Source organism: Eucyclogobius newberryi, unplaced genomic scaffold, assembly GCF_026437365.1.
Source record: "Eucyclogobius newberryi isolate DKJ021-1_F unplaced genomic scaffold, fEucNew1.0.hap1 SCAF_4, whole genome shotgun sequence".
NCBI lineage: Eukaryota > Metazoa > Chordata > Actinopteri > Gobiiformes > Gobiidae > Eucyclogobius > Eucyclogobius newberryi.
In genome coordinates this window covers 13,239,377-13,263,445 of record NW_027316056.1, presented here as the reverse complement: position 1 = coordinate 13,263,445, position 24,069 = coordinate 13,239,377, and the positions used below count along the sequence as shown (strand labels likewise).

At 39.0% G+C, this 24,069-nt stretch overlaps 4 protein-coding genes across 4 annotated transcripts; 1 reads left to right on the top strand and 3 right to left on the bottom strand.

Annotated features, from left to right (window-relative positions):
• Window positions 1–1,440: 1,440 nt before the first annotated feature.
• LOC140377566 (uncharacterized) lies at window positions 1,441–6,344 on the bottom strand. The gene is made up of 9 exons (XM_072463018.1): window positions 6,100–6,344; window positions 5,935–6,013; window positions 4,781–5,011; window positions 3,980–4,255; window positions 3,777–3,908; window positions 3,329–3,535; window positions 2,003–3,229; window positions 1,603–1,677; window positions 1,441–1,516 (listed from the first exon to the last, which is right to left on the bottom strand). Exons 1-9 carry the CDS (start codon window positions 6,165–6,167, stop codon window positions 1,499–1,501), a joined length of 2,313 nt encoding a protein of 770 aa, XP_072319119.1. The 5' UTR covers window positions 6,168–6,344; the 3' UTR covers window positions 1,441–1,498.
• A 572-nt stretch (window positions 6,345–6,916) lies between these two features.
• Window positions 6,917–9,380, bottom strand: LOC140378191 (uncharacterized). Its single transcript, XM_072463915.1, has 4 exons — window positions 9,252–9,380; window positions 7,554–9,071; window positions 7,157–7,231; window positions 6,917–7,070 (listed from the first exon to the last, which is right to left on the bottom strand). The coding sequence occupies exons 1-4, from the start codon at window positions 9,375–9,377 to the stop codon at window positions 7,053–7,055; spliced, it is 1,737 nt and encodes a 578-aa protein (XP_072320016.1). The 5' UTR covers window positions 9,378–9,380; the 3' UTR covers window positions 6,917–7,052.
• Window positions 9,381–13,302: 3,922 nt separating this feature from the next.
• Window positions 13,303–16,800, top strand: LOC140377935 (group XIIB secretory phospholipase A2-like protein). Its single transcript, XM_072463554.1, has 4 exons — window positions 13,303–13,634; window positions 14,510–14,598; window positions 14,906–15,071; window positions 16,572–16,800. The coding sequence occupies exons 1-4, from the start codon at window positions 13,382–13,384 to the stop codon at window positions 16,688–16,690; spliced, it is 627 nt and encodes a 208-aa protein (XP_072319655.1). The 5' UTR covers window positions 13,303–13,381; the 3' UTR covers window positions 16,691–16,800.
• A 2,558-nt stretch (window positions 16,801–19,358) lies between these two features.
• On the bottom strand, window positions 19,359–23,357 carry LOC140377735 (uncharacterized). The gene is made up of 4 exons (XM_072463282.1): window positions 23,339–23,357; window positions 22,007–22,695; window positions 20,976–21,077; window positions 19,359–20,876 (listed from the first exon to the last, which is right to left on the bottom strand). Exons 2-4 carry the CDS (start codon window positions 22,643–22,645, stop codon window positions 19,779–19,781), a joined length of 1,839 nt encoding a protein of 612 aa, XP_072319383.1. The 5' UTR covers window positions 22,646–22,695; window positions 23,339–23,357; the 3' UTR covers window positions 19,359–19,778.
• Between the last annotated feature and the right edge of the window lie 712 nt (window positions 23,358–24,069).

Here is a 24,069-nt window from a genome sequence, read left to right as displayed (position 1 = left end):
ACCTTAACCCTAACCTTAACCCTGACCCTGACCCTAACCCAAGACCTAACCCTAACCCGGCGCGGTCAAATAGCCCTGCAGCTTCAGGAGGCGCGGCACAAAATAAAATGGCAGTTTTGCGGCTCTGTAGACACTCCCTAAATTTTTAAGGCGCAATGGACGATTTTTCGGCAATTTGAGAACTCAGGCGGAACTGCGCATGCGCACTCCCCCGAGACACTGCGATAAGTCACGTGATCCATGAAAAGATCAACACAGATTCTATTCCCAGCGCCACTGTTATGTGAGACAGGCTTCTACTCTGACAATGTTCAAATCTAAGCTAAAAACAGTTTTGTTTAGCTGTGCATATGACTGAAAGGACTTTCTTTGCACTCTTCTCTTTTATGACTTAAACCCTTTTGTGATTTCTGTCATGTCTGTGTGATTTTAATGGATTTTTTGCCTTGTGTATGAATTGTGCTCTACAATTTCACTGTCACCCTCTGCCCTGTTGTGATTTTGGGCGTTACAAAAATAAATTTAATTGACTAGCATTTTTAGCATATGTAAATGCCATATTGCCAGTCCAATTAAGTGGTCAAAGCTACAAACAAAGCTTAGGAGGAAAAAATATATTCATTATTAACATTATTATATTGAAATATACCTACAGAAAACTCATTTAACAATTTGGTTATAACAGACATTACTAATCCTCATATAGGGGCAAACATAAGACTGGTGTGTCTCTATTGAACACAAATATAATGACAGATTTGTACTGATCAAACAAACTAATGCAGTGCATTTACTTTGATAAATGTATATGCTCCCACATGAAGCGACCTCACTTTTTATATTGAAGTTGAGGATTTAACTGCAAACCATTCTGAGGGAACCCTAGTCAGTGGTGGTGAGTGGATCTTACATGTTCAGCTGACATTATATGTCTCAAATTCACAAAGAATAAGTAAATCTGTAAATAATACATTTCATAAATTAATACATAATAAAGGGTTGATTGATATCTGGAGAGCAATGAATCATAATGTCTTACATTTTACAACCCAAATAAGATCTGTACTAGAATAGACTACTTTTATGTAGAGGAAAAAAGTATGGTGGTTTCTCCACCCATTCTGTGGGATACAGCCAAGGCCGTTTTGAGGGGGGTTAATTGCTGTTGCCTCAGAAACAAAGACAGAAAAACTATTTACACAAACTAAAAAGCTATTGGAAACTAAACATTAATTGTCTAACACCAGTATATTCAACATATATTCAGATTTTGGGATATTCAGTAGCTGAACTTAAAAAGGCGTAATAGACGATTTTTCACCCATTTGAGAAAAATCGTCCATTCCATCTTTAATAAGTGTAAGTTCCAAGTCTGAATGGTTAGTATGGATAATTTTGTTTAATGACTGTCAATATTACCAATACAAATAAGATAAGATATTCCTTTATTGTCCACAAGGGGAAATTTCATAATTCAAATTCACGTGTTCTCAAAAGGTCAAATATTTTCCTCCACCTAAAACAGACAGAATAAACAAAGAATTTTAGAAATTTCACATTTAAATGTTTCTTGAGGCTGATAAAGAGAACCAAAGTACTTACTTTTACACTGTGTGGCGTCAAAAGCTGTGCTGGCTGTGCATCTTTTTTCTTCATTCTGCTGTTAAAAGCTTTAAGCTGGAAAAACACACAATACACAAATAAGTATGAAAAGAAAGCTATGGGGAAAAAACAGATTTGAATGATTAATCAAAACCTACTGGATGTTTTTAAATGCCTAATAATCTTATATTGTCTTCAGTTCATATTTCAGTCTGTTCTCAAATTTGAATCTAAAATATGCACTGTAAACTGAATCTACATTTAAACTTTTACACACACTTTAAATTAAAAAAAAGACATAATTTCAATACCAAACGAGTGAAAACGATTCCCCAGTGCCACCAGTCTCAACTAAAATGTTGCCTATGCTGTCATAAATTAAAACAATCATGAAACAAACCTTAAGTTTCAGATTTGCTTTGATTTCCTCCTCTGTGAGCACTGATTTCTCTACTTTAGGTTCAGTGATCACTTTTTCTGAATTTGTCCTTGCCATTGAAGCAATTGCTGGGAAAGGAATATCATCCAAAAGCTCCTGTACAGGTTCTTCTATATGCTTTTTAGCCATCAGTTTTCCATTATAGTCCAGTAATTTTGCTGTTTTTTCTCCCCCGAGAGCTCTAGTCACTGGCCCACATTTCTTTTTCTTCTTTCTCTTCTTACGTTTCTTCTTTCCGGACAGTCTTGCTGGTAGTTTTGTGTGGGTCAGTTTTGCAGCCGTGCGCATCTTCTGTAAAAATTCCTGATGTTGTATAGCTTTCATTTTCAGTTTATTTTGATGTCGTATAGCTGTAAACTCAATGCGTTGTTGTCTTTTCAAGGCTTTCATTTTCTGATTTTCGAGTCTCTCGATACGTCTTTCCTCTTTGACTGGAGACGTTTCATGTATAGGAACTAGAACTGGAATTCTACGTTTTTTTGAAGTGCCTGCCATGTTATCAATTTCTGAACTACTTTTTGAATTGTCTGGTTCAATTTGTTGGTTGTGGAACTCAGGAGGAGGTGCAGGGAGCTGGTTGTAGGCCGAGTAGTTATAGTGGGAGGCGTGCAGTGCGTAAGGATCTTGCGTCTTGGGGGGTGATCGCCTCGAGGACAAACTAGAAGAGCTGGATGAGGAGATCCTCATGTAATGCTCAGGTGAGTATTTCTCTCTCTCTTTCAGGTGACGCTGCATCTCCATTTGTGGTTTTTCATTCAGAGTTTTGTCTCCTTCCTCTGTCTTCTGCCTTTTCCCATAGGGAGTGTTTACAGAGCCGCGGCGCGCGGCCGAAACTGCCATGTTATTTTGTGCCGTGGCTCCTGAAACTGCTGCGCTATTTGACTGCACCGTTTTAGACTGCGCCGGGTTAAGGTTAGGGTTAGCCATGAGGCTATATGGCAGTGCAGCAGTTCCTGAAACTGCTGGGTCATTTGACCGTGCCACGGCTCTGCAGCCACGGCCTTTCCCATACAGCCGCTCCTGTGTGCGATCTGACATTTTGCTTATTTCGTCTGTGCCCAAACTTAAACCAAGAGACTGTAAAATGTTCTGGAGGTGTTTTTGCTGTTCGTCTGGATTTGGTACATTTTGTTTTCCCTGAGAGGTACAAGAGCTTGTCTCGCCATATGTTTCTCCTCTACTTTGACTGTTGAGCTGTGGTTGTGGCGGTTGTAGTGGTTGTGGCGGTTGTAGTGGTTGTGGCGGTTGTAGTGGTTGTGGCGGTTGTAGTGGTTGTGGCGGTTGTAGTGGTTGTAGTGGTTGTGGCGGTTGTGGCGGTTGTGGCGGGTACGACATGCTTTCTGAGTCGTCATTAACAATTTCCTTGAGCTTCTCGATATCCACTCCTTGGTTGAGAATATTTAGGAAGCGCATGAAACCCTGGTGGCCCTTTTCTTCCTCTACAGGGGGGGTGTCAATTTTGGGACACGGTGGAGCTCTGGAAAATTGGATCCGCTGTAGAATACAAAATAAATAGTTAAACTGTGCATTTTATTACAAATAAACTCTCCATTACTATTAAATCAATCACATATAAACAGAAAAAGGACTTAATACTAGGCTTTTAGAAGGAGGAGAGAGTACAACAATTTCCATTCATTTTGTTTAAGTTTCCTCTTAATATTGAAACACCATAAGATTGAAACAAATAACATGGATTATGACGATGTACATTTTAATTTTGTTTGTTTCAAACCTCAGAGTTTTGTGTCTTCGCTGTGGGAAACCCCAGTTGAAAAATCCCTTTAACTCTGTTCTTTAGAGGATGATCATGTTGAATATTGATGGAGCTTCTGGTTTCAACAACCACTTGACTCCGAGGAGGAAGCTAAAAAAACAACGTTACTTAAAGTGCGAACAAAGCTAAGAAACATGAACTCAAAATGACTGAAAACACACCTCGCGTCCCGTCATATCATTATGTTGCATGAGAATAAGTTTAACCTTATCTTGTAGCGTTTTATTTGATTCTTCAGAGCAAAGTCCTGGGTTTACAGTCTTAAAATCAACTGTTTGAAGGGAAAGGGAAGCTCTTTTTAACATGATCTGCTCCTGTATCGCTTGGAGCTCTTTCCGTTTCCTCGCCAACTCTGGGTCATCGTCATAGTACTCGTGCGGCGGCCCATCGGGATGGTCTTCAGGCTCTTGTTCTTCATGCCACTTTCTTTGAGCCTCCTGAAGAGAGACAACAGACACAAGAGACACAGCTGATTGACTTTTCCCCTAAACTACAATATTCGGCATGATTTGGGTAATTCCTGTTTCAATATGATGGCCAAGTAAGACTAGGACAACTCTCATTGTGTATTTGAATTGGATTTCTAGTAAAAGAACAAAAAAAATTCTGCATGAATATCAACACGTTTCGATACCTTGTCAGTATCAAAGTATCAATATTATGCTCATCGTCATAGCTTCTAATTACATTGTTTTATCATTAAATTAAATACATTGAAGTATAAGCTTCTCATATTGATAAATGCAATGTTTTTTCAAAGCTAGAAATAGATTTTCACTGATAATTTTTGAAATGACAGTGGCATAGAGTGTAATCATTCACACAGTTCAAATCTCCCTTAAAGCACAAATGGTCTCTTAACTAACTCCACGGAATAAACTCCAGTCAAAGAGATGTGCAATATTTTAAGGGCATCTGACATTTCAACTGAACTTAAATAAAAAGTAGTATAACAATCTTACTTCGCTCTTGGCTTTTCTGTATCTTGCAAAAGATTCTCTGCACTCCCTTTCTTTGTTTTTCTTCTTTTTCTGGGTTTTATCTGCGTTTTCTGTATATTGGTAATTGTCACTGGAGACTCCAGGTCTTGGATTGTTGTTGGCCCAGTTAAATCTCTGGTCTTCAGGTGCTTTGGGGTCTTCATTTCTTACGGCATCAGAAACATCTGCTGCATAAGGCTGAAGACAACGCCACTGTGTAAAAGAGAAGAACATGATATCATTGGTAAAATAGAACTTCTATCTATCCAGAAAATACCGGTACATTATTATTATTTTGGGTGATGTTGTCGCTAAAGGAAAATTCTATCCTATTTAAAAGATTTAGATTCTCAGTATCTAAACTTCTTAAAATAAGTGTGAATTTGCAATAGAGGTTGAAGCGCAACTTTTTTCCATTAAAACACGGTGTGTCAAATAATGATAACACCAGGACAATTGGTTCCAAAATTATGTGGCTGCTAGGAAAACAATTATATTGCACTATTAATAACCAAAACCATACTCCATACTTAACTTTTTAATCATAGAAAATTATCATGTCGACAACTGTTTTTACGACTACACTTGAATCCTTTTTTACAATGAAACACTTCTGGACGAATGAGGGTTACACATTTATAAATTTATCTATTTATACATTTTAATTATTTTCTATATACTGTTGCAGTGTAAAGATTTGCTATATCAACTCTCTCTTAGTCCAGACATCCTTTTGTGATCAGCAGCGTTTGCATTAAGCCAGTGTCTGAACTCTCTTTGTTTTAGTGTGCTTGTGCAACTGCTCTTAAATTTTGTGTAATGAATTAGGTGGCTTTATCTGTATCAATGATGAATGCATTTATACTAGGCATAAAACATAGATGTTTGAAAAGTATAGCCCATAGATGGAGTGGAAACAAGAGTTGCACATTATATTATAACATTTAAAAAGTATTTTTTGAGGACAAAAATGTGAATATAAATATGCCAGAATTAGCTTATTGGCTACTTTCCATCTGAAGTCCCTGGCAGGTCAGGACAGAAACGTATAACATGTAACACATACACAGCACACACGTTCAAAACAAATGACAACATTAGAGTAAAACCACATTTCAGAATCAATTATTACAGACCTGGTTCCTCTGGGGGCTAGTCTGCATGGTTTGTGATATCATCTTTGAACTGCTTTCTTGTCCACTCTTGAATTCATTTCTAAACATTAAACATATTGTTACTATAACGTTGGACCTCCATTCGTTTCATTTAGTCAAAGGTGAAATGTACAGTGGCGTGTTTACCTGTGGCTGGTCTCCTCTACAGCTCCTTTGAGATCACATAGCTTAATAAAACTATTATAAAAAGACATCGTGCATCACTAGGCATTTGTTAATACGGCTGGAAAATGCAGCAGTTAAGTATAAAGTTGATCAAATGCGCCGCAGCATCAACCTACTTTAATAAACATATGGCGTCCACTTCCGCTTTTGTCAAACGCGTCAGAATGGGCGTGGAGAGTCCGCCGCGAAAAGACAAAGGGCGACATCTAGAGGCACAAAAGAGCAACGCAACAGACTCTAAACCCCGGATTAACTTCAATGAAGAGAAGCTTTCATGATTGACGTGGACTTCTGTGGGAACAAGATAATATCTTATTTTTAAAAACGTATTTGCTTAAAAGCAGCCAATTTGAAATTCAAAATTCAGATTTTCTTGGCTTTAGGACCTAACATACTCGTACCATAGTTGATTAAGTAAAAGTTAAGATAAAACCGCATAAAATTACACAAAGTAAGAACAGAACATCTAAAAATAAAAATACGCAAGTAAAACTATTTGTGTAAAAGTATTTTGTGCATATTTTTTTTTCCAGGCCGTTTTGAGTTGGGTAAATTGCTGTTGCCTCAGCCAAGAAGAAGCAAAGACAGAAAAAAAAAAACTATTTACACAAACTAAAGCTATTGGAAACTAAACATGGATTTTCTGGCACCAGTATATTTAACATACTATTTTGGGAAAAAGCAGTAGCTGAAATTAATAAGTATACGTTCCAAATCTAAATAGTTAGCATGTATAATTTTGTTTTAATGACTGTCGATATTACCAACACAAATACATGGTTTAACAAATTACTTTTTTTAACAAGAAAACAAATGATATAAATTAGAAGCATCTTCAAAACTGATGGCAGTCCATTATAGCACTAGACATAGGAGGCTTCAACTTCTACAGAAACAAACGTGTTCTCTAAAGGTCAAATATTTTCCTCCACCTAAAACAGACAGAATAAACAAAGAATCTTAGAAATTTCACATTTAAATGTTTCTTGAGGCTGATAAAGAGAACCAAAGTACTTACTTTTACACTGTGTGGCGTCAAAAGCTGTGCTGGCTGTGCATCTTTTTTCTTCATTCTGCTGTTAAAAGCTTCAAGCTGGAAAAACACACAATACACAAATGAGTATGAAAATAAAGCTATGGGGAAATTAATGATAATAATCAAAACCCACTGGATGTTTTTAAATGCCTAATAATCTTGTATTGTCTTCAGTTCATATTTCAGTCTGTTCTCAAATTTGAATGCATCTAAAATATCCACTGTAAACTGAATCTACATTTAAACTTTTCCACACACTTTTAATTTAAAAAAAGACAACATTTCAATACCAAACGAGTGAAAACGATTCCCCAGTGCCACCAGTCTCAACTAAAATGTTTTCTATGCTGTCATAAATTAAGACAATCACGAAACAAACCTTTAGCTTCAGATTTGCTTTGATTTCCTCCTCTGTGAGCACTGGTTCCTCTACTTTGATTTCCTCCTTTGTGAGCATTGGTTCCTCTACTTTGATTTCCTCCTTTGTGAGCATTGGTTCCTCTACTTTGATTTCCTCCTCTGTGAGCATTGGTTCCTCTACTTTGATTTCCTCCTCTGTGAGCATTGGTTCCTCTACTTTAGGTTCAGTGATCACTACTTCTGAATATGTCCTTGTCATTGAAGCAATTACTGGGAAAGGAATATCATCCCAAAGCTCTCGTAAAGGGACTACTACATCCTGTATATCCACCAGTTTTCCATTATAGTCCAGTAATTTTGCTGGATTTTTTTTCCCGAGAGCTCTAGTCACTGGCCCAGGTCTGTTATTGAGCAACTCCTTCATCTCCTCAGTTCTTTCTGTAAAGACAAGTTTCTTTTTCTTCTTTTTCTTCTTACAGTTATTTCCTGCTGTTATGGGTGGTACTTCACTTGTGTGGGCCGGTTTTGCAGCCGTGCACATCTTAGCACGATCCTGTTCTTGTTTAGCTAAAAACTCCCTGCGTTGTTGTTTTTTCAAGGCTTTCATTCCCAGATACTTTTGATATTTTCTAAATCTTTTTGTATTTCTCCAGGACTCAGAGACAGACATTTGATCTAGATAAACTAGAACTGGAATTCTATGTTTATTTGAGGTGCCTGCCATGTTATCAATTTCTAAACTGCTTTTTGAATTGTCTGGTTCAATTTGTTGGTTGTGGAACTCAGGAGGAGGTGCAGGGAGCTGGTTGTAGGCGCACAGTGCGTAAGGATCAGGATACATTTGGGGTGGTTGAAAATGCGGGTTGAAACATTGGAGCGGTGGATACGGGCATACTTGTGTTGGAGGTTGAAACTGAAGTGGATCCCCGAGGTCTCCTGGGTTGGGGCTACTCCATACGTGTATTGAATGTGAATCTCTCCTCATGTAGGGCGAGTTTGTGTTTCCACGTTCATGTGGTGAACGTGAATCTCTCCTCCTGTAGGGCGAGTTTGTATTTCGGCATCTGTATGGAGATCTTGACCTTCCAAGACGACGAGAGGAGCTGGGAGGACTTCTATATCTATGCGACGACTTGTAACTCCTATGTCTATCAGAAGAACTATGACTTCTCTGCCTCAACAGGCTTTGCGTCTTGGGCGGTGATCGCCTTGAGGACAAACTAGAAGAGCTGGATGAGGAGATCCTCGTGTAATGCGCAGGTGAGTATTTCTCTCCCTCTTTCAGGAGACGCTCCATCGCCATTTGTGGTTTTTCATTCAGAGTTTTGTCTCCTTCTGCCTCCTTCTGCCTTTTCCCATACAGCCGCTCCTGTGTGCGATCTGACATTTTGCTTATCTCGTCTGTGCCTAAACTTAAACCAAGAGACTGTAAAATGTTCTGGAGGTGTTTTTGCTGTTCGTCTGGATTTGGTACATTTTGTTTTCCCTGAGAGGTACAAGAGCTTGTCTCGCCATATGTTTCTCCTCTACTTTGACTGTTGTGCTGTGGTTGTGGCAGTTGTAGTGGTTGTAGTGGTTGTGGCGGTTGTAGTGGTTGTGGCGGTTGTAGTGGTTGTGGCGGTTGTAGTGGTTGTAGTGGTTGTAGTGGTTGTGGCGGTTGTAGTGGTTGTGGCGGTTGTAGTGGTTGTGGCGGTTGTAGTGGTTGTGGCGGTTGTAGTGGTTGTAGTGGTTGTGGCGGTTGTGGCGGTTGTGGCGGGTACGACATGCTTTCTGAGTCGTCATTAACAATTTCCTTGAGCTTCTCGATATCCACTCCTTGGTTGAGAATATTTAGGAAGCGCATGAAACCCTGGTGGCCCTTTTCTTCCTCTACAGGGGGGGTGTCAATTTTGGGACACAGTGGAGCTCTGGAAAATTGGATCTGCTGTAGAATACAAAATAAATAGTTAAATTGTGCATTTTATTACAAATAAACTCTCCATTACTATTAAAACAATCACATATAAAACACAAAAAGGACTTAATACTAGGCTATTAGAAGGAGGAGAGAGTAAAACACTTTACATTTCTTTTTTTAGTTTATATGAGGAAACTTTGTTGCACAAGTTTCCTCTTAATATTGAAACACGATAAGATTGAAACAAATAACATGGATTATGACGATGTACATTTTAATTTTGTTTGTTTCAAACCTCAGAGTTTTGTGTCTTCGCTGTGGGAAACCCCAGTTGAAAAATCCCTTTAACTCTGTTCTTTAGAGGATGATCATGTTGAATATTGATGGAGCTTCTGGTTTCAACAACCACTTGACTCCGAGGAGGAAGCTAAAAAAAACAACGTTACTTAAAGTGCGAACAAAGCTAAGAAACATGAACTCAAAATGACTGAAAACACACCTCGCGTCCCATCATCTCATTATGTTGCATGAGAATAAGTTTAACCTTATCTTGTAGCGTTTCATTTGATTCTTCAAAGCAAAGTCCTGGGTTTAAAGTCTTAGAATCAACCGCTTTAAGGGAAAGGGAAGCTCTTTTTAACACGATCTGCTCCTGTATCGCTTGGAGCTCTTTCCGTTTCCTCGCCAACTCTGGGTCATCGTCATAGTAATTGTGCGGCGGCCCATCGGGATGGTCTTCAGGCTCTTGTTCTTCGAGCCACTTTCTTTGAGCCTCCTGAAGAGAGACAACAGACACAAGAGACACAGCTGATTGACTTTTCCCCCAAACTACAACATTCAGAATGCATTTATACTAGGCCTAAAAAATAGATGTTTCAAAAATATAGCCCACAGATGGAGTGGAAACAAGAGTTGCACATAATATTAAAACATTAAAAAAGTATTTTTTAGAGGACAAAAATGTGAATATAATTATGCCAGAATTAGCTTATTGGCTACTTTCCATCTGAAGTCCCTGGCAGGTCAGGACAGAAACGTATAACATGTAACACATACACAGCACACACGTTCAAAACAAATGACAACATTAGAGTAAAACCACATTTCAGAATCAATTATTACAGACCTGGTTCCTCTGGGGGCTAGTCTGCATGGTTTGTGATATCATCTTTGAACTGCTTTCTTGTCCACTCTTGAATTCATTTCTAAACATTAAACATATTGTTACTATAACGTTGGACCTCCATTCGTTTCATTTAGTCAAAGGTGAAATGTACGGTGGCGTGTTTACCTGTGGCTGGGCTCCTCTACAGCTCCTTTGAGATCACATAGCTTAATAAAACTATTAGAAAAAGCCATCGTGCATCACTAGGTATTTGTTAATACGGCTGGAAAATGTAGCAGTTAAGTATAAAGTTGATTAAATGCGCCGCAGCGTCAACCTAATTACACATGCGGTTATACCTAGACCGTCACCCTTAATAAACCAATGGCGTCCACTTCCGCTTTTGTCAAACGAGTCAGAATGGGCGTGGAGAGTCCGCCGTGAGAAGACAAAGGGCGACATCTAGAGGCACAAAAGAGCAACGCAACAAACGCTAAACCCCGGATTAACTTCAACGAAGAGAGCTTTTTCTACTATGGAACACGCCTGGACGAATGAGGGATTACACCGACATATTCAACGAAGAGAAGCTTTCATGATTGACGTGGACTTCTGTGGGAACAAGATGATATCTCCAATCCACATTAGGCCAATTTGCCTAATGTGGATGTTGATCAAATTATTGTCATGCATTTATATTATATTTCTGTGGACAATAAAGGATTATCTTATCTTATAAACAATCTTAAAGCTGACGTCCTGCCATCGTCATGCCATTTTATCAGACCCAAGCAACAGCTATATAAAACGCAGTTAAATCTTGTGGAAAGTCGAATCTCAGCTGCAAGACGACCAACGTGCTACTGTTTTGCCTGTTTTTCCCTTTTGATCAAATAAAGATCTGGTCTGTTATACACTAAACACCGACACTAACATAGTCCAAGTACTACTATCAAGTAATAACATTGATAGTACAATAGTTGATTAAGTAAAAGCTAAGATATAGGAGCATAAAATTGCACAGTGAAGTAAAAATACAATTCTAAAAAAAAAAAAAATATACGTAAGTAAAATTATTTAAGTACTTTCAGAGTAAAAAAAAATTGTAAAAGTATTTTGTGCAATTTTTTCATAGCTATTAAATAATGAAACGCAATACTGATTAAAACAAATTTTACTGAAACAATTTTACTATTCCAAAACATTTACTTTTACATTTGTACTTTTCACTTCCCTTTATGTTAAAAGCAACATTTTGAGGATTGAAAGATTTCCATTTAAAAATGCCACACTATGTAAATGTTCTATTATTGCTTTGCCTGGAATGGTATGGATATAGGCTACTGCTACTTGCCATAGGGATAATTCAAACTAAATAATCTACTCTTTGAAAGGGAAAAGTCCTCACAATGTTGCATAATATAATCTGAAGCCCATAAATAGCCATTCTCGGATAAAAAAATCATACTAGTACAAGAGATTGAAGTTAACAAACTCTTGACCAAACAAACTATTATTTATTTCAAACTGCGAGTCATGATCAACGGTCCTCTGTCAGTATGTTCCACTTTAATCAATCAATCAAACTTTATCATGTGCCTGAAAATACACATCTATAGTAGCAGTGTATGGACAGCACTGAAACACAAAATAAGACATCATGTGACTAAAAATGTATGTCTGAAATGATCGACTCCGACGGTCCCGCATCTGCCTGAAGAGTGGGTCCAGCTCGACTCAGACGGTCCTTCATCTGCCTGAAGAGTGGGTCCAGCTCGACTCAGACGGTCCTTCATCTGCCTGAAGAGTGGGTCCAGCTCGACTCAGACGGTCCCTCATCTGCCTGAAGAGTGGGTCCAGCTCGACTCAGACGGTCCCTCATCTGTCTGAAGAGTGGGTCCAGCTCAACTCAGACGGTCCCTCATCAGCCTGAAGAGTGGGTCCAGCTCGACTCAGACGGTCCCTCATCTGTCTGAAGAGTGGGTCCAGCTCGACTCTGATGGTCCCTCATCTGTCTGAAGAGTGGGTCCAGCTCGACTCAGACGGTCCCTCATCTGTCTGAAGAGTGGGTCCAGCTCGACTCAGACGGTCCCTCATCTGTCTGAAGAGTGGGTCCAGCTCGACTCAGACGGTCCCTCATCTGTCTGAAGAGTGGGTCCAGCTCCAGTCTCCCTCGTGTCCGTCTGTGAGAGTCAGATCTCTCCTTCACTCTGGAACTCCTCCAGGTTTCTACTTTTTCCCAAGGAGGTTTTTTGTAGTTTTTCCTGGCCGAGAAGGAGGGTCTAAGGACAGAGGACTCTGGGACATCATCCCTCGCCACCACAGACATTGTTGATTCGTTTTTACTGTTGCCCTCAGAGGCAACCGTTGTGATTTTGGGCGTCTAAAGAATACGGTTTAGAGAATAAAGTTTAAACATTAAAGTAGATGGCGGTAAATGCACGTTTGCAGTTAGCTGCCAGCCACCATTAAACACAACAACAACAACAACAACAACAGATCTGACATAATTCAAAATTATATAAAATATGAAATGTAAAGGTCTATTTGATATTAAAACAATTGGCAATATTGGCAATTTTCTGTTTGTTCTTTTACGTGTCTTAAAAGACCAACAATGCCTTAATTGCATTGTGTGCCCGTTAACACAGTCATTAATGAGGGCTGCTGATGATCTCAGTAGCAGCGTGTTGCAGTGACAGAATCTGGACTTCGGCCCTCCACATATTAGCCCGCCGCCCTGTGTCTGGCTCAAAGTCCGGGTCACTTTCCGCATTGCCTTCTTTCTCATTTGTGTTTTCATCCCCTTCCCCTACTGCTGTGTTTCTTTCTGAGCTGCTGCAGGATGGTGAGGTGGACTTCCTTCCTACTGGTTTTGGGCCTCCTCTGCGCCCCCTTCGCACTGGCACAGGAGGCTGAGGACCAGGCCACGGAGCAGGCGCCAGGACAGGCTGGAGCTGGAGGGGCTGAAGGCGAGGAAGAGGAGTGGGGCATGCATTCCGTCAGAGGAGGCTTTGAAGCGGTCGGCGGATACTTCGACTCGATGCTGGAGTTCATGGGTGGAAAAGATGGGGTTTGTCAGTACCGCTGTCGATTTGGTGAGGATTATTTTGGGGACCTTCCCATTTCAGTCACTGAACATTACAGGGGAGTTACACTTATAATACTATAAGAAAGTGTCAAGAAGGGTTCATAGAAATGTTATATAGACGATGCACTAGCTGTTCTAATTTCACATGTCTCCAAAACAGCAATTTGGATACAATCACTATTTTGATACAAGTCTAATCGAACGCAACAGAAAGTCACTTTTAGAAGTGAAATATTGCTCATGTTTAAGTAAACGTCAACTGTCCACAACCCTCTTTATCACAGATCATTTTGACAAAGAGTATCATTTCAAGAAGGGAATCTAACATAAACATTTGACAAACTATCATTACTGCACAATGCAGATCCAATCATTAACTTTATCTGTCCATGAAGGAAGAAATCAACATGACAGAATAATGCCACCACCACCATCGCTTCTAAACTACTCGTGTTTTTCAACAACACCTAATCTCAACAGTGAGAATAGAACAATTGTATCATCAGGTCAGCTTTAAGGAGATTCATGATCAATTCCTGTAGATGACACTTGTGCATTATCTAAAAACCTTTGGATTGGACTGATATGGGACATTTCTCCACTCATTTGAACTAATGTTATCATGTGGGAGAGAGGGCCTGGGCCTGGACTGTGCCCTCAAACTGATAAAAGAGATATCAAACTTGTTTTGCGTCAATGCAACACCTAAATAAGTGCTCTTAAAACATGTCTCTTCTCTTCATTTAATAGTTAAGGCAAAGATAGTCAGTATAAGGACATATTATGATGCATTTCAATCAGTATAGCTAAGGAGAGGTCAATACTTTTAATAAAAATGACAACAATGGCAGTAATTGTACTCATTTGATCTTGTGTTTTTAGGTAAAGATCCGATCCCCCGCCCTGACTTTCAAATGCCTGAGCCTGATGGATGCGCCTCTTATTTTTTTGGTCTTCCCATCCCAGATGGGGTATGCATTTATGAATGAATCAGGCTTAGTAGGAGTTATTAATTAAGTTGTTAAGCCTGAATAATGTTTATTACACTCTTTGTTTATTATGAAGTCTTCCTTTGTGTTTTTTAAGGCTATTAACCAAATGTGTATATGTAAATTTATACCGAAATACTAACCAATCTGAACATTTTAATAAGTTAGACCTTTCCTGAATAGATTTAGAAGGATCTTGACATCAGAACCAGTATAAGACCATGTAATATTGAACATTGAAATGACATCAGCTGGGAGTCACTTCTCTTTGGTTGCATGTGTTTTTCAGATGGATGTCGGGATCCCAGCTATGACTAAATGCTGTAACCAGTTGGACATGTGCTACGACACCTGCGGCTCAAATAAGTATCGCTGCGACTCAAAGTTTCGCTGGTGCCTCCACAGCATCTGCTCCGACCTCAAGAAGAGCCTGGGATTTGTGTCCAAAGTTGAAGGTTGGTGTTCAAAGAAGCAGTGTGAAGAATAAAGATATGCTGTGATAAAGAATACAAAAATCAATACATTACAAAAAAATGAAGTTGAAAGTGGGATTCCAAAAGCCGAATGTTGGCAGTTATGTTTGTCTGTGTGTCTCGGTCTCTGTGTTGTCTTGAAAGATTTACACTAATCCCATGCTTAATTTCACGTCAAAGGATTAGAAAAATGTATATAATCTGTCCAGATCTGCAAAAGCCTGCTATCAAAGGAATAAAAGGGTTTACCTTGTCTGAAAAATGATTTATGATTTTTAGTATTTATTTCAGCTCAAAGTTGCTGTACTGGTGTGATCCAGAACATGAAGCTCAGTTGAGAAATATTGAGAGAGATTTTGTGCCAGGGGTTCCTGGACAGGCTTTACTGAGAATGACAAACGGTTGGGAGCTTCAAAATCTTAAAACTGGTTTATGACCAAAGTTTTGCAACTATCAGCGCAGATTTGAGATTTAAAGTCCGGATGACAAAATACATGTTGGTATTTACAAATAAGAAGTTATTAGAAACAAGAAATTAAAGGCAACAACCCTTGTAGCCCTTTGACCAAAAATAATTATTCAAACTTATTAATCAGAATTTTCAAGGGGAATAATATCTACATTTTATAAATGCTTAAATAATCAACCATATAAAAAATAAATGGAAAAAATAAGTTAATTTTTTTTTAACAGATGTGGTAAAAGTAAATGTACAACTCAGAGAAAAAAACTTAAACGTTGGAAAATTGTGTGTTTTACCATGTGAAAGTGCCCATTATTCTCAAGGGAATTCCACCTGTTGGAGAAGCTGTGGCAGCCATGAAGCAAACCACCAGGACGTGTTTTGGAACTGTCCTATTGCTCAGAATTACTGGACTCCATCTATGACTATGACCAAACAAACATGGTCTGTGAACTTGCTCATTATATTCTCCACGGAGAAAGTTCAATGCCATACAGCCCTACTATACTAAGCAACATCTCTATGGAGACAAGCAGATGGCAAACCCTCAGCTACAAATCTTTTGAATTAGTAAAAAAAACTTAATTTTTTAACAAATACAAAAGACAACATTGCATTGGCATCCTCCTGAACTTTAGAACTATGTATCTGGGCCTCAAAACTCCAGCCATAGACACAATCAATGGATACCTGTGGAGAATAATTTGATGACACAAACCAACGATCAAAGACTGGACAAAGTAATGCACATTAGACAAATGGAAAAGATGACATTCTGACTTATTTTGAATGTTTATAACTTTTACAAACTTTGGACCGGATGGGACTTTTGTTGTTGTTCCGTAGATTCTTTGGATATTTCATTTGCCCTCTCTCTGCATCGTGTTTTGTGTTCTTTAGTGTTCTGTTTGTATACATCTTAAAAAACAGCGCCAATAAAATATCTAAAAAAATAATAAAAACGTGGTGGATGAAGTTGGATGTTACCTCATTGTTGACCATTTTCTTCTCCTCCACAGCATGTGAGACCGTAGCTGACACTTTGTTCAACACGGTGTGGACTCTGGGCTGCAGACCCTACATGAACAGCCAGAGAGCAGCGTGCTACTGTCCCGGGGAAGAGAGGGACGAATTGTGAATGAACTATTTAAAAAGGACAAAAGAAACCTTACTTACTGTACTACTACTTGAGTAATTTATTTAATAGTTTTGTTGTTTTTGATGACAATAAAAGTCTTTTATGCCTGACTCAGCGTTTTGTAAATTAAAAGTTGCAGTTGTGGTTTAAGTACTATTAAAATGCACCATGAACCTTTATTGGTCTGTCACTTGCATGTCTCCATGGAGATGTTACACATTGCCTGGAAGGTTTTTATTTTTATTTTATTTTATATTTTTATTTTTTCCCTCTATTCCTTATTAAGAATATGAGAGGTTAGGAGTTTTGTTTATAAGAGTTTTTTCTATTAAGAGTGTTTTTTAAAACTTCCTATAAGTTATCTGTTCCCACCAAAATTTCCCCATTGTGTGGACAAATAAAGGCATATCTTATCTTATTTAAATTTGCTTCACAAACTCTCACAAGTCCTTTGGCACGTAGTTTGATATTTACAGCATGAGTTTTCGCGGCAACACATCAACACGTATATTTTACTCAGTAAAATATACGTGTTGATGTGTTGCGTTAGATGCAGACAGCATGTAGCGGTCTAATTTTGTCACACAGTACTGCGTTTATAAGATATACAGGGGAAATTTAAACCAAGAAACACTAAATAGATTGTCGTCAGCCAACGATGTAAAAAGAACACAAAACCAAGGCACTCCTAAGGATTGACACTTCATGGTCCAAATTTACAAGACAAAGTTCAATCATATCACAATTCTGATGTACCAAAGGAAAAAAAGAAAACAGGCATACAATTTGTCTGTAATCAACTGAAGTGAATTAATTCATTCCCAATTTGTCAAGAAATTTTGTATTATTCCTAACAAACAAACCGCTTCAACATTCCACTGATACTTTCTTCTAGGGCTTGAACTAGACGTTTCCCCAGGCCCATTATCGCCTGTGTGGGTTAATAGGCCTTTGCTCTCCTCTGGCTACCGCACTTGAAGTGTGGAGCGATGCAGACATCAGGCATTCCCCACAATGCATTTCATTGTAATGTTTTCAATATATTTAGTGTTTTCTTAAAGGCAAATACTTTAGGTAACATGAAAAAAGTTCCACAAACCAAATCCCTGCTGCAGATATGGAGAAATAGCATGTTGAATTTCAATAAATAACTAAAATGATTCCATTTTGGCATTTTTACTGGCATTAAAACTCCAGATGCAGCAAGACAGATATACTAACTTTTGTCTACACATTAAGGAGCAACTGAAGTTTGAATATATAAGATCTGCTTTGCCTTCTCAATTAGAAAATAATACTTTGAAAACGTTTTGAGTATATGGTTTATATTTTTTTTATTTATATAAATATATTTATGAATGTTTAGTTCAAAATTTGGCTGATAGAATTTGAGACACAGGACATTTTTACAGTGAATTTTGCACTGAATTTAATAAAACAGCAACAGTATTTTAACAAAGTTGTATTATTTCCCACTGATTTTTAAAACATTGTATTTTTTAATGTATTTTTTTTTTACACAGATCTTGGCATATTCATATTCAATTAATATATATACTTGATTGGATTTAAATATATATATATATATATATATATATATATATATATATATATATATATATATATATAAATATATATTTATTTATTTTTCTTTAAATGCTAAATGTTAAAATTCAATTCAATGACATAAATTGAATGTAAAATAAAAGGTTTGGTATTGAAAACACAAAATGACCTTCATAGATTCCTCACCTTTCATCATCATCATTAATACTCCACGAGGTGAGATCTTGCATGGAGCCCCACTGGGGCCCCAGTCTGAAGGAGTTTGTTCTTCACTGAGCCAGTTTTGAGAGGAGCTGCCAGGTCTGTACCAGTGTTTGACCCACTTCTGTTACTAGGGCTGGGGTACTTGTAAGTATTGGGGTAACTATCCCACTCATCTTTGGACTGTTCTTCAACAATGTTAACAGCACGAGGAATGAGGTGGTATCCACTAAAATGATTCATTGTTTACATTGTGTACAGTGCGTTTAAATCCATTCAAGTCAATTCTCTGGGGGGGAGTTGAAGCTAAGGCGATTATTTTGCAACGTTGGCATGACAACAGACAGCTTTGCAGATTGTTATTAGGTGGTTCGTCAAACTTATCCATTTCCTGTAACATAACAAGGATAATGTGTCCTTAGACCATAGCGATTATTTACTGGAAAGGTACACAAATATTATAACGTCAAAACATTGCGTTATAAAATTTGTAAATTTTAGCAGTAGCTTCGCGTCTTAAGCTGAAGACACAAGCTAAAGGAAACAGCGCCGCCTGGTGGATCAGAGAACCAACGTGAATTCTAAAGTCACAGAGAAATATTAACGCTCACGTTAAGCCTTCTATATTTTATGGGACTAAAAACACAGAGCCTCAATGTTAGTTTCACACAGACTTATCTAGAATTGTTTTCATAGCAATTATCAAAACGTTTCTCTTGAATGGGTAAAAGTCCTCAAACTATAAAAGTTCAAACCCTCAAATAGACTGTGCTGGCAAAAATAAACTTGTATTTTTGTATCAAGAAGCAAAATTAAGGAGAAAAAAAACATCTCCATTGGGAAATTTGTCTTTGGGGGTGGGGGAGAATTTTCTAATATACTTAATTATAATAAGGAAACACAACTGTAAATCTTTTTTTTTTTTATTGTTAGTCAATTCAAATATTTACAAAATATATTTTTGTATACATGGATCAACCGGACACACGCCACGTGTATTTTCAGGAGGGCAATGCTCCTTAATCTGTAAAAAAAATAAGCCCATAATCGACTAATAATATTAGCAGTGTTCAAAAAAACACTTTACATGCAAAGAAAATTACCTATAAAAACTTGAGCATCACAGAGTGGTTGAATAATTGATAGTAACAATGTTGTGCTGACAATTATGTGACTCTTTAGCTTTCCAAAAGATCCAATGTTACTAATTCCAATCAAATTGGAGTTTTGTTCTCGGAAGTTCTGTAAATAATGTGGCTCAACAGAACTGAAACAGTAATTCAGGTTTTTTATTGTTTGTTTAGTCTCTAGTATTTTACATTTACATTTTGGTTTCATTCATTTTGGTTGAAATCACTTGCAAACAGCGGGGTCTCAAATTTTTGTTGTTTTGTTTCTGTACATTTACCTCTACGGGTGGGTGCTTAGCTGGAATGAAAACATTGGGGAGGAAAGGATGAGGGACCCTCGTGCCAGGCGGAGGGGCTGGTGCATTTTGAGGTACCACTGGTGGGAAAATATTCATGGGGGGGAAAGGAGGAGCTGTTTGAGGGTACGTTGGGTGATACTGGGGAACTGGAGGTACAAACACGGGCGGCAAATGATGGGGTAAATGTGGGAAGCCTAGAAGGGAGCCATGAGTAGGGATGACCGGATGTAGTTCAGGGTTTGGTCTGGCATACGCAGTTGGAGAGACCATTTGAACGGGGGGCTTCGAGTCTGTGTAGTAAGAGAGGTCCGTTTCTTCTTTTTGAGACTTGTACGAGGGAGTGTTCCTGTAGTTTTTAAGTGAACCTGAACTGGACTCACTTAACGACCTAGTGCGACGTTTGGACACATATTCGCTCCTTCTCCCTTCCCTCTCATGCTCTTCTTTCCGAATCGAAACGTGCTCAATTTGTTTCTTTCCATACAAACGCTCCTCTATTCGGCTTGACATTTGACCCACTTCCTCAAACTCGAGATTGATCCCAATGGCTTGTAAAACATTATGCATTTGTCTACGTTTGTTGTCATCTTCAAAATTTGAACTTTGCCTTGCCGGGGATACAGATCTATTTTCAGGAAATTTCCTCTCAAACTGGCGACTATCTACAAACCTTTCTTCAGACATAGTTTTTCCATTTGAGCTGTACGACCTGGATGGTGAAGTTCGATCAGAATCGGGCCAGTAGTGTGGTCTTTGAGACGGTTTGACGGCCCATGGTCTGTCGGCGTATGGTGGAGGGGGAGAGGAATGGCAGACTTTCACATCTGGAGAGCCCTGATTGACAATCTTGGTCAAAGTGTCGACATTTACACCCATGTTGAGGACATTAAGGAAACGCTGAAAACCTTTAGACATTTTCTTTCCCCTAGTCGCGAGAGGAGGTGGTGGAGGAATAGGAGGAGGACTCAAACGTTGTCTACTAGGTTCAGTCTAGAAGACAAAAAGCAAATTAATTATAAGACATTCATACAAAATATAAAACACATCTAAACGAGTCGTTAATCAAAGATACTCTGCATTAAATCATACCTGTCGAGTTGAGCCGTTCAAAGGAAACATTGTCCTGCTATGATTATGGTCTTCATGGTCCCTGGAAAAGCTGCCACTTAACGGTCTTGGTGGAGAATAAGTCTGTTTAAATGCAAAAAAAAATACTTGGTTATAATGCAAAGAAGCTGAACACAAAATTGGCAAAACAAATCCCATCTTGAGTTTGAGTTATTGTCATGAAGTAACTAGATTTGTTCTATAACCAGTGCATTTGTTCAATAAATGACCTACTGTATATAAACTCTAATAAATACAATTATGGATCGTTTGTGCCACCATAGTATCTGTATTGACCTTATTCTGCCCCGCCCATTTCCCCCTCATTTCCCCATGAGGCACTGCTGTTTTAATTTCACTTCTGATCCAACAAAAACTCCATTTGTTTAAATGTAGAATGAGGTTAAAGTCTCGCCACTAAATATGCTATAAAGTAGATTGATTTGTGTAAAACATCCAATGTTAACGTGACCAACAACTCAATAATGCATCAATTCCCTGACAGTTAGTCTGTGTAGAACTTATTTTCTCTGGTCTGCAGCCCTGTGTTAAATAAAACAACTGGAAGGAGGATTAGGTGGAATGGCGGCGCCCAGACCGGCTTCTGGAATAAGGAGAATAAATGTGAATGTTCGTAAAAATCACCCTCCCAAATTTAGAGGGCTGGACCCTGGCCTGCTTTGAATGATGGTGCTTTAGCCCTTGTGCTACCCACAAAAACAAACATCAAATAAACACATTTTCCATGTTGTGGAGGGAGGAGGGGTTCTACTACAGAGACCTGTGGGTCACCCAGACCCGACGATTGCACAGGGTTAGATGCGTTTATGAACCAATTAAACCAAAGCAGCAATTCTTACACTTTTACCGGTACATACATTAATCCACAATTTATCTTGTTGTATTATTGTTATTACCATTTGTTTATTCGGAGGTTGTATGTATTTTTTATGTGTAAGCTTGAATAGGTTTTATAGTAAATAAGAACTTTGAATTTGTTAAACGTTGCTAACCTTTTCAACGACGCCCTGTGAGTGTGTCCCGTCCTTTGACCAGTTCCTCTCTGGCCCCTCTCTGTCCCAGTACTCAGATGCTGGTGGTCCGTAGTGCGATTCTTCTTTATACTGACTGAAGTGAGAGTCGTCTGGTCTCTGGTTGTACCTGCCGGACTCCTCTGGTGCTCTCTTATGGCTATAACCCTCATCTACTGATACTGTATGTTTAAAATCCTCATTTCTTTGAGCATGGGAGTAGGGCTCTGGTGACTGCCTGTATGAGTCTCCAGATTCAGGCTGGTATCTGTGCTGGTCCTCATTGCCGAACGTCCTTCGTTTTTTCTCAAAGACAGTTTTTTCGGTTGACGTTGTACGCTTTCTCCTCCAGCCATCGTGTGAAATATTTCCTCTCATAAATTTTCTGTTGTGACCTCTGCTGCTCACGCTCTCTGCTCTGTTATTTCCATCCTCGTATCTGTTATTTCCATCTTTATTGTATTTATTATAGTCATTATCATTATAGTTATTATAAGGAGCTCGTACAGAATTTCTAAGAGGTTCTGTCCATTCTTCTCTCTTGGCTTCTTCATCCCAAGGCCTCGACTCTCCACTGCCCAATGGACGCCTCTGCCCATAATTAGACTGATTTGAATACATAATTTAATAATAATTCGTCTCAAGCAACAACTCGGATGGGAACACTCGCCCTGGGGTACAAAACAGAGAAAATGCATGTTAAAATACATAAATAAAATCGCAGTTTACATTCGAGGGTTTATTTTAAAGATAGGGATAATACTTTACACAACATCAGTTTATGGTTTTATTTGTGAGTGCACCAGGCTTGTAAAAGTAACTCGTGTCTGTCATACAGGGTGTGCCAATCACAAGTATATTTGATATTCGAGGTGGATTGGAGTTGTAGCTAAGAATGTTCATTATCTTACGTATTATTTATAGAATATGTTGAATATCGCGTTAATAAAATACAAAAATGACAGCAATGACAAATCTTCCCAAACAAGTGTACAAAGTGATATTTCTGCCTTTAATTGTCTGCTCCATTCACATTTTGTACAATACTAATCACTATTATTGCTGAATATTATCTAGGTATCGACAAAATGTGCAAAAAACACAACGCTACAAATCACGAATACTTCTCCAAATGTATATTATCTCGCGGATAATTCATCACTATTTAAATACTGCTTGCATATTCAAGAGTTTTCCTTCGATCGAACGTGTACTACATTCTAGAACCGAACGTGCCGCGGCAGCTCGGCATCGCAGTTAGCTAGCTCGGGTTAGCCACATGCTACTGGAACGCGGCAATGGAACGTGTTTTACCTTTTCGACTGGGAAACGCGGGTATTCGGGAGACAAACAGACGCGGCTGGAATCGTGTGAAAACTCCCGCGTCTCTCTAATCTGCCGAATAGTGTCAAATATTTGGCCCTCGGTCGTCTTCGTGTGTTTGGGTAAAGCAAACCGGATATCCAGCTCAGGGTGATGAGAAGTCTGCGCAGTGACGGCGGCTGAAGCTGTAACGCCGCGGTGTGGACAGAGGACGCACCGTGAGGAGAGAGTGTGTGTTGTGTTTGTGTGCAGCAACAGTCAAGGATTTAAACTTTATTGATGTCACACTAATAACTCCGCGACTACCACAGGAACAAGTCAATTAGAGGTCAATTAGAGAGTCTTCGGCACGTGATCAAATAGAGCACCTGTCCCGATCTCGTGCCGATGTCCCAGTGGCGCCTCCAGGATTTAGAGATCCAGTCATTTTGTTCACGTTTAGGGTCAGTTTGGTAATATCACATGTAAAAAACCTCTCTCCCTCCTTCTCTCTCTCTCTCTCTCTCTCCCTCCCTCTCCTCTCTCTCTCTCTCTCTCTCTCTCTCTCTCCCTCCCTCTGTCTCTCTCCCTCTCGCTCTCTCTCCCTCTCTCCTCTCTCTCCCCCTCTCTCTTCCCCTCCCTCCCCTCTCTCTCTTCTTCCCCCTCTCTCTCTCTCTCCCTCCCCTCTCTCTCTCTCCTCTCCCTCTCTCCCCACCTCTCTCCCTCTTCCCCACCTCTCTCTC

Bases quoted from the DNA above. Each gene is read 5' to 3' on its own strand.
- LOC140377935 (XM_072463554.1), top strand. From the start codon at position 13,382: ATGGTGAGGTGGACTTCCTTCCTACTGGTTTTGGGCCTCCTCTGCGCC. The intron at 14,599-14,905 runs GTATGCATTTAT...TGTGTTTTTCAG, and splicing joins GTCTTCCCATCCCAGATGGG to ATGGATGTCGGGATCCCAGC. The intron at 15,072-16,571 runs GTTGGTGTTCAA...TCTCCTCCACAG, and splicing joins ATTTGTGTCCAAAGTTGAAG to CATGTGAGACCGTAGCTGAC.
- LOC140377735 (XM_072463282.1), bottom strand. From the start codon at position 22,645: ATGTATTCAAATCAGTCTAATTATGGGCAGAGGCGTCCATTGGGCAGT. The intron at 21,078-22,006 runs GTTAGCAACGTT...GCATTTAAACAG, and splicing joins CACAGGGCGTCGTTGAAAAG to ACTTATTCTCCACCAAGACC. The intron at 20,877-20,975 runs GTATGATTTAAT...TTTGTCTTCTAG, and splicing joins TGAACGGCTCAACTCGACAG to ACTGAACCTAGTAGACAACG.
- LOC140377566 (XM_072463018.1), bottom strand. From the start codon at position 6,167: ATGTCTTTTTATAATAGTTTTATTAAGCTATGTGATCTCAAAGGAGCT. The intron at 6,014-6,099 runs GTAAACACGCCA...TTTAATGTTTAG, and splicing joins GTAGAGGAGACCAGCCACAG to AAATGAATTCAAGAGTGGAC. The intron at 5,012-5,934 runs GTCTGTAATAAT...TCTTTTACACAG, and splicing joins CTAGCCCCCAGAGGAACCAG to TGGCGTTGTCTTCAGCCTTA.
- LOC140378191 (XM_072463915.1), bottom strand. From the start codon at position 9,377: ATGCGCTTCCTAAATATTCTCAACCAAGGAGTGGATATCGAGAAGCTC. The intron at 9,072-9,251 runs CTACAACCGCCA...CCACAGCACAAC, and splicing joins CGCCACAACCACTACAACCA to AGTCAAAGTAGAGGAGAAAC. The intron at 7,232-7,553 runs GTTTGTTTCGTG...GTGTTTTTCCAG, and splicing joins AAGCAAATCTGAAGCTAAAG to CTTGAAGCTTTTAACAGCAG.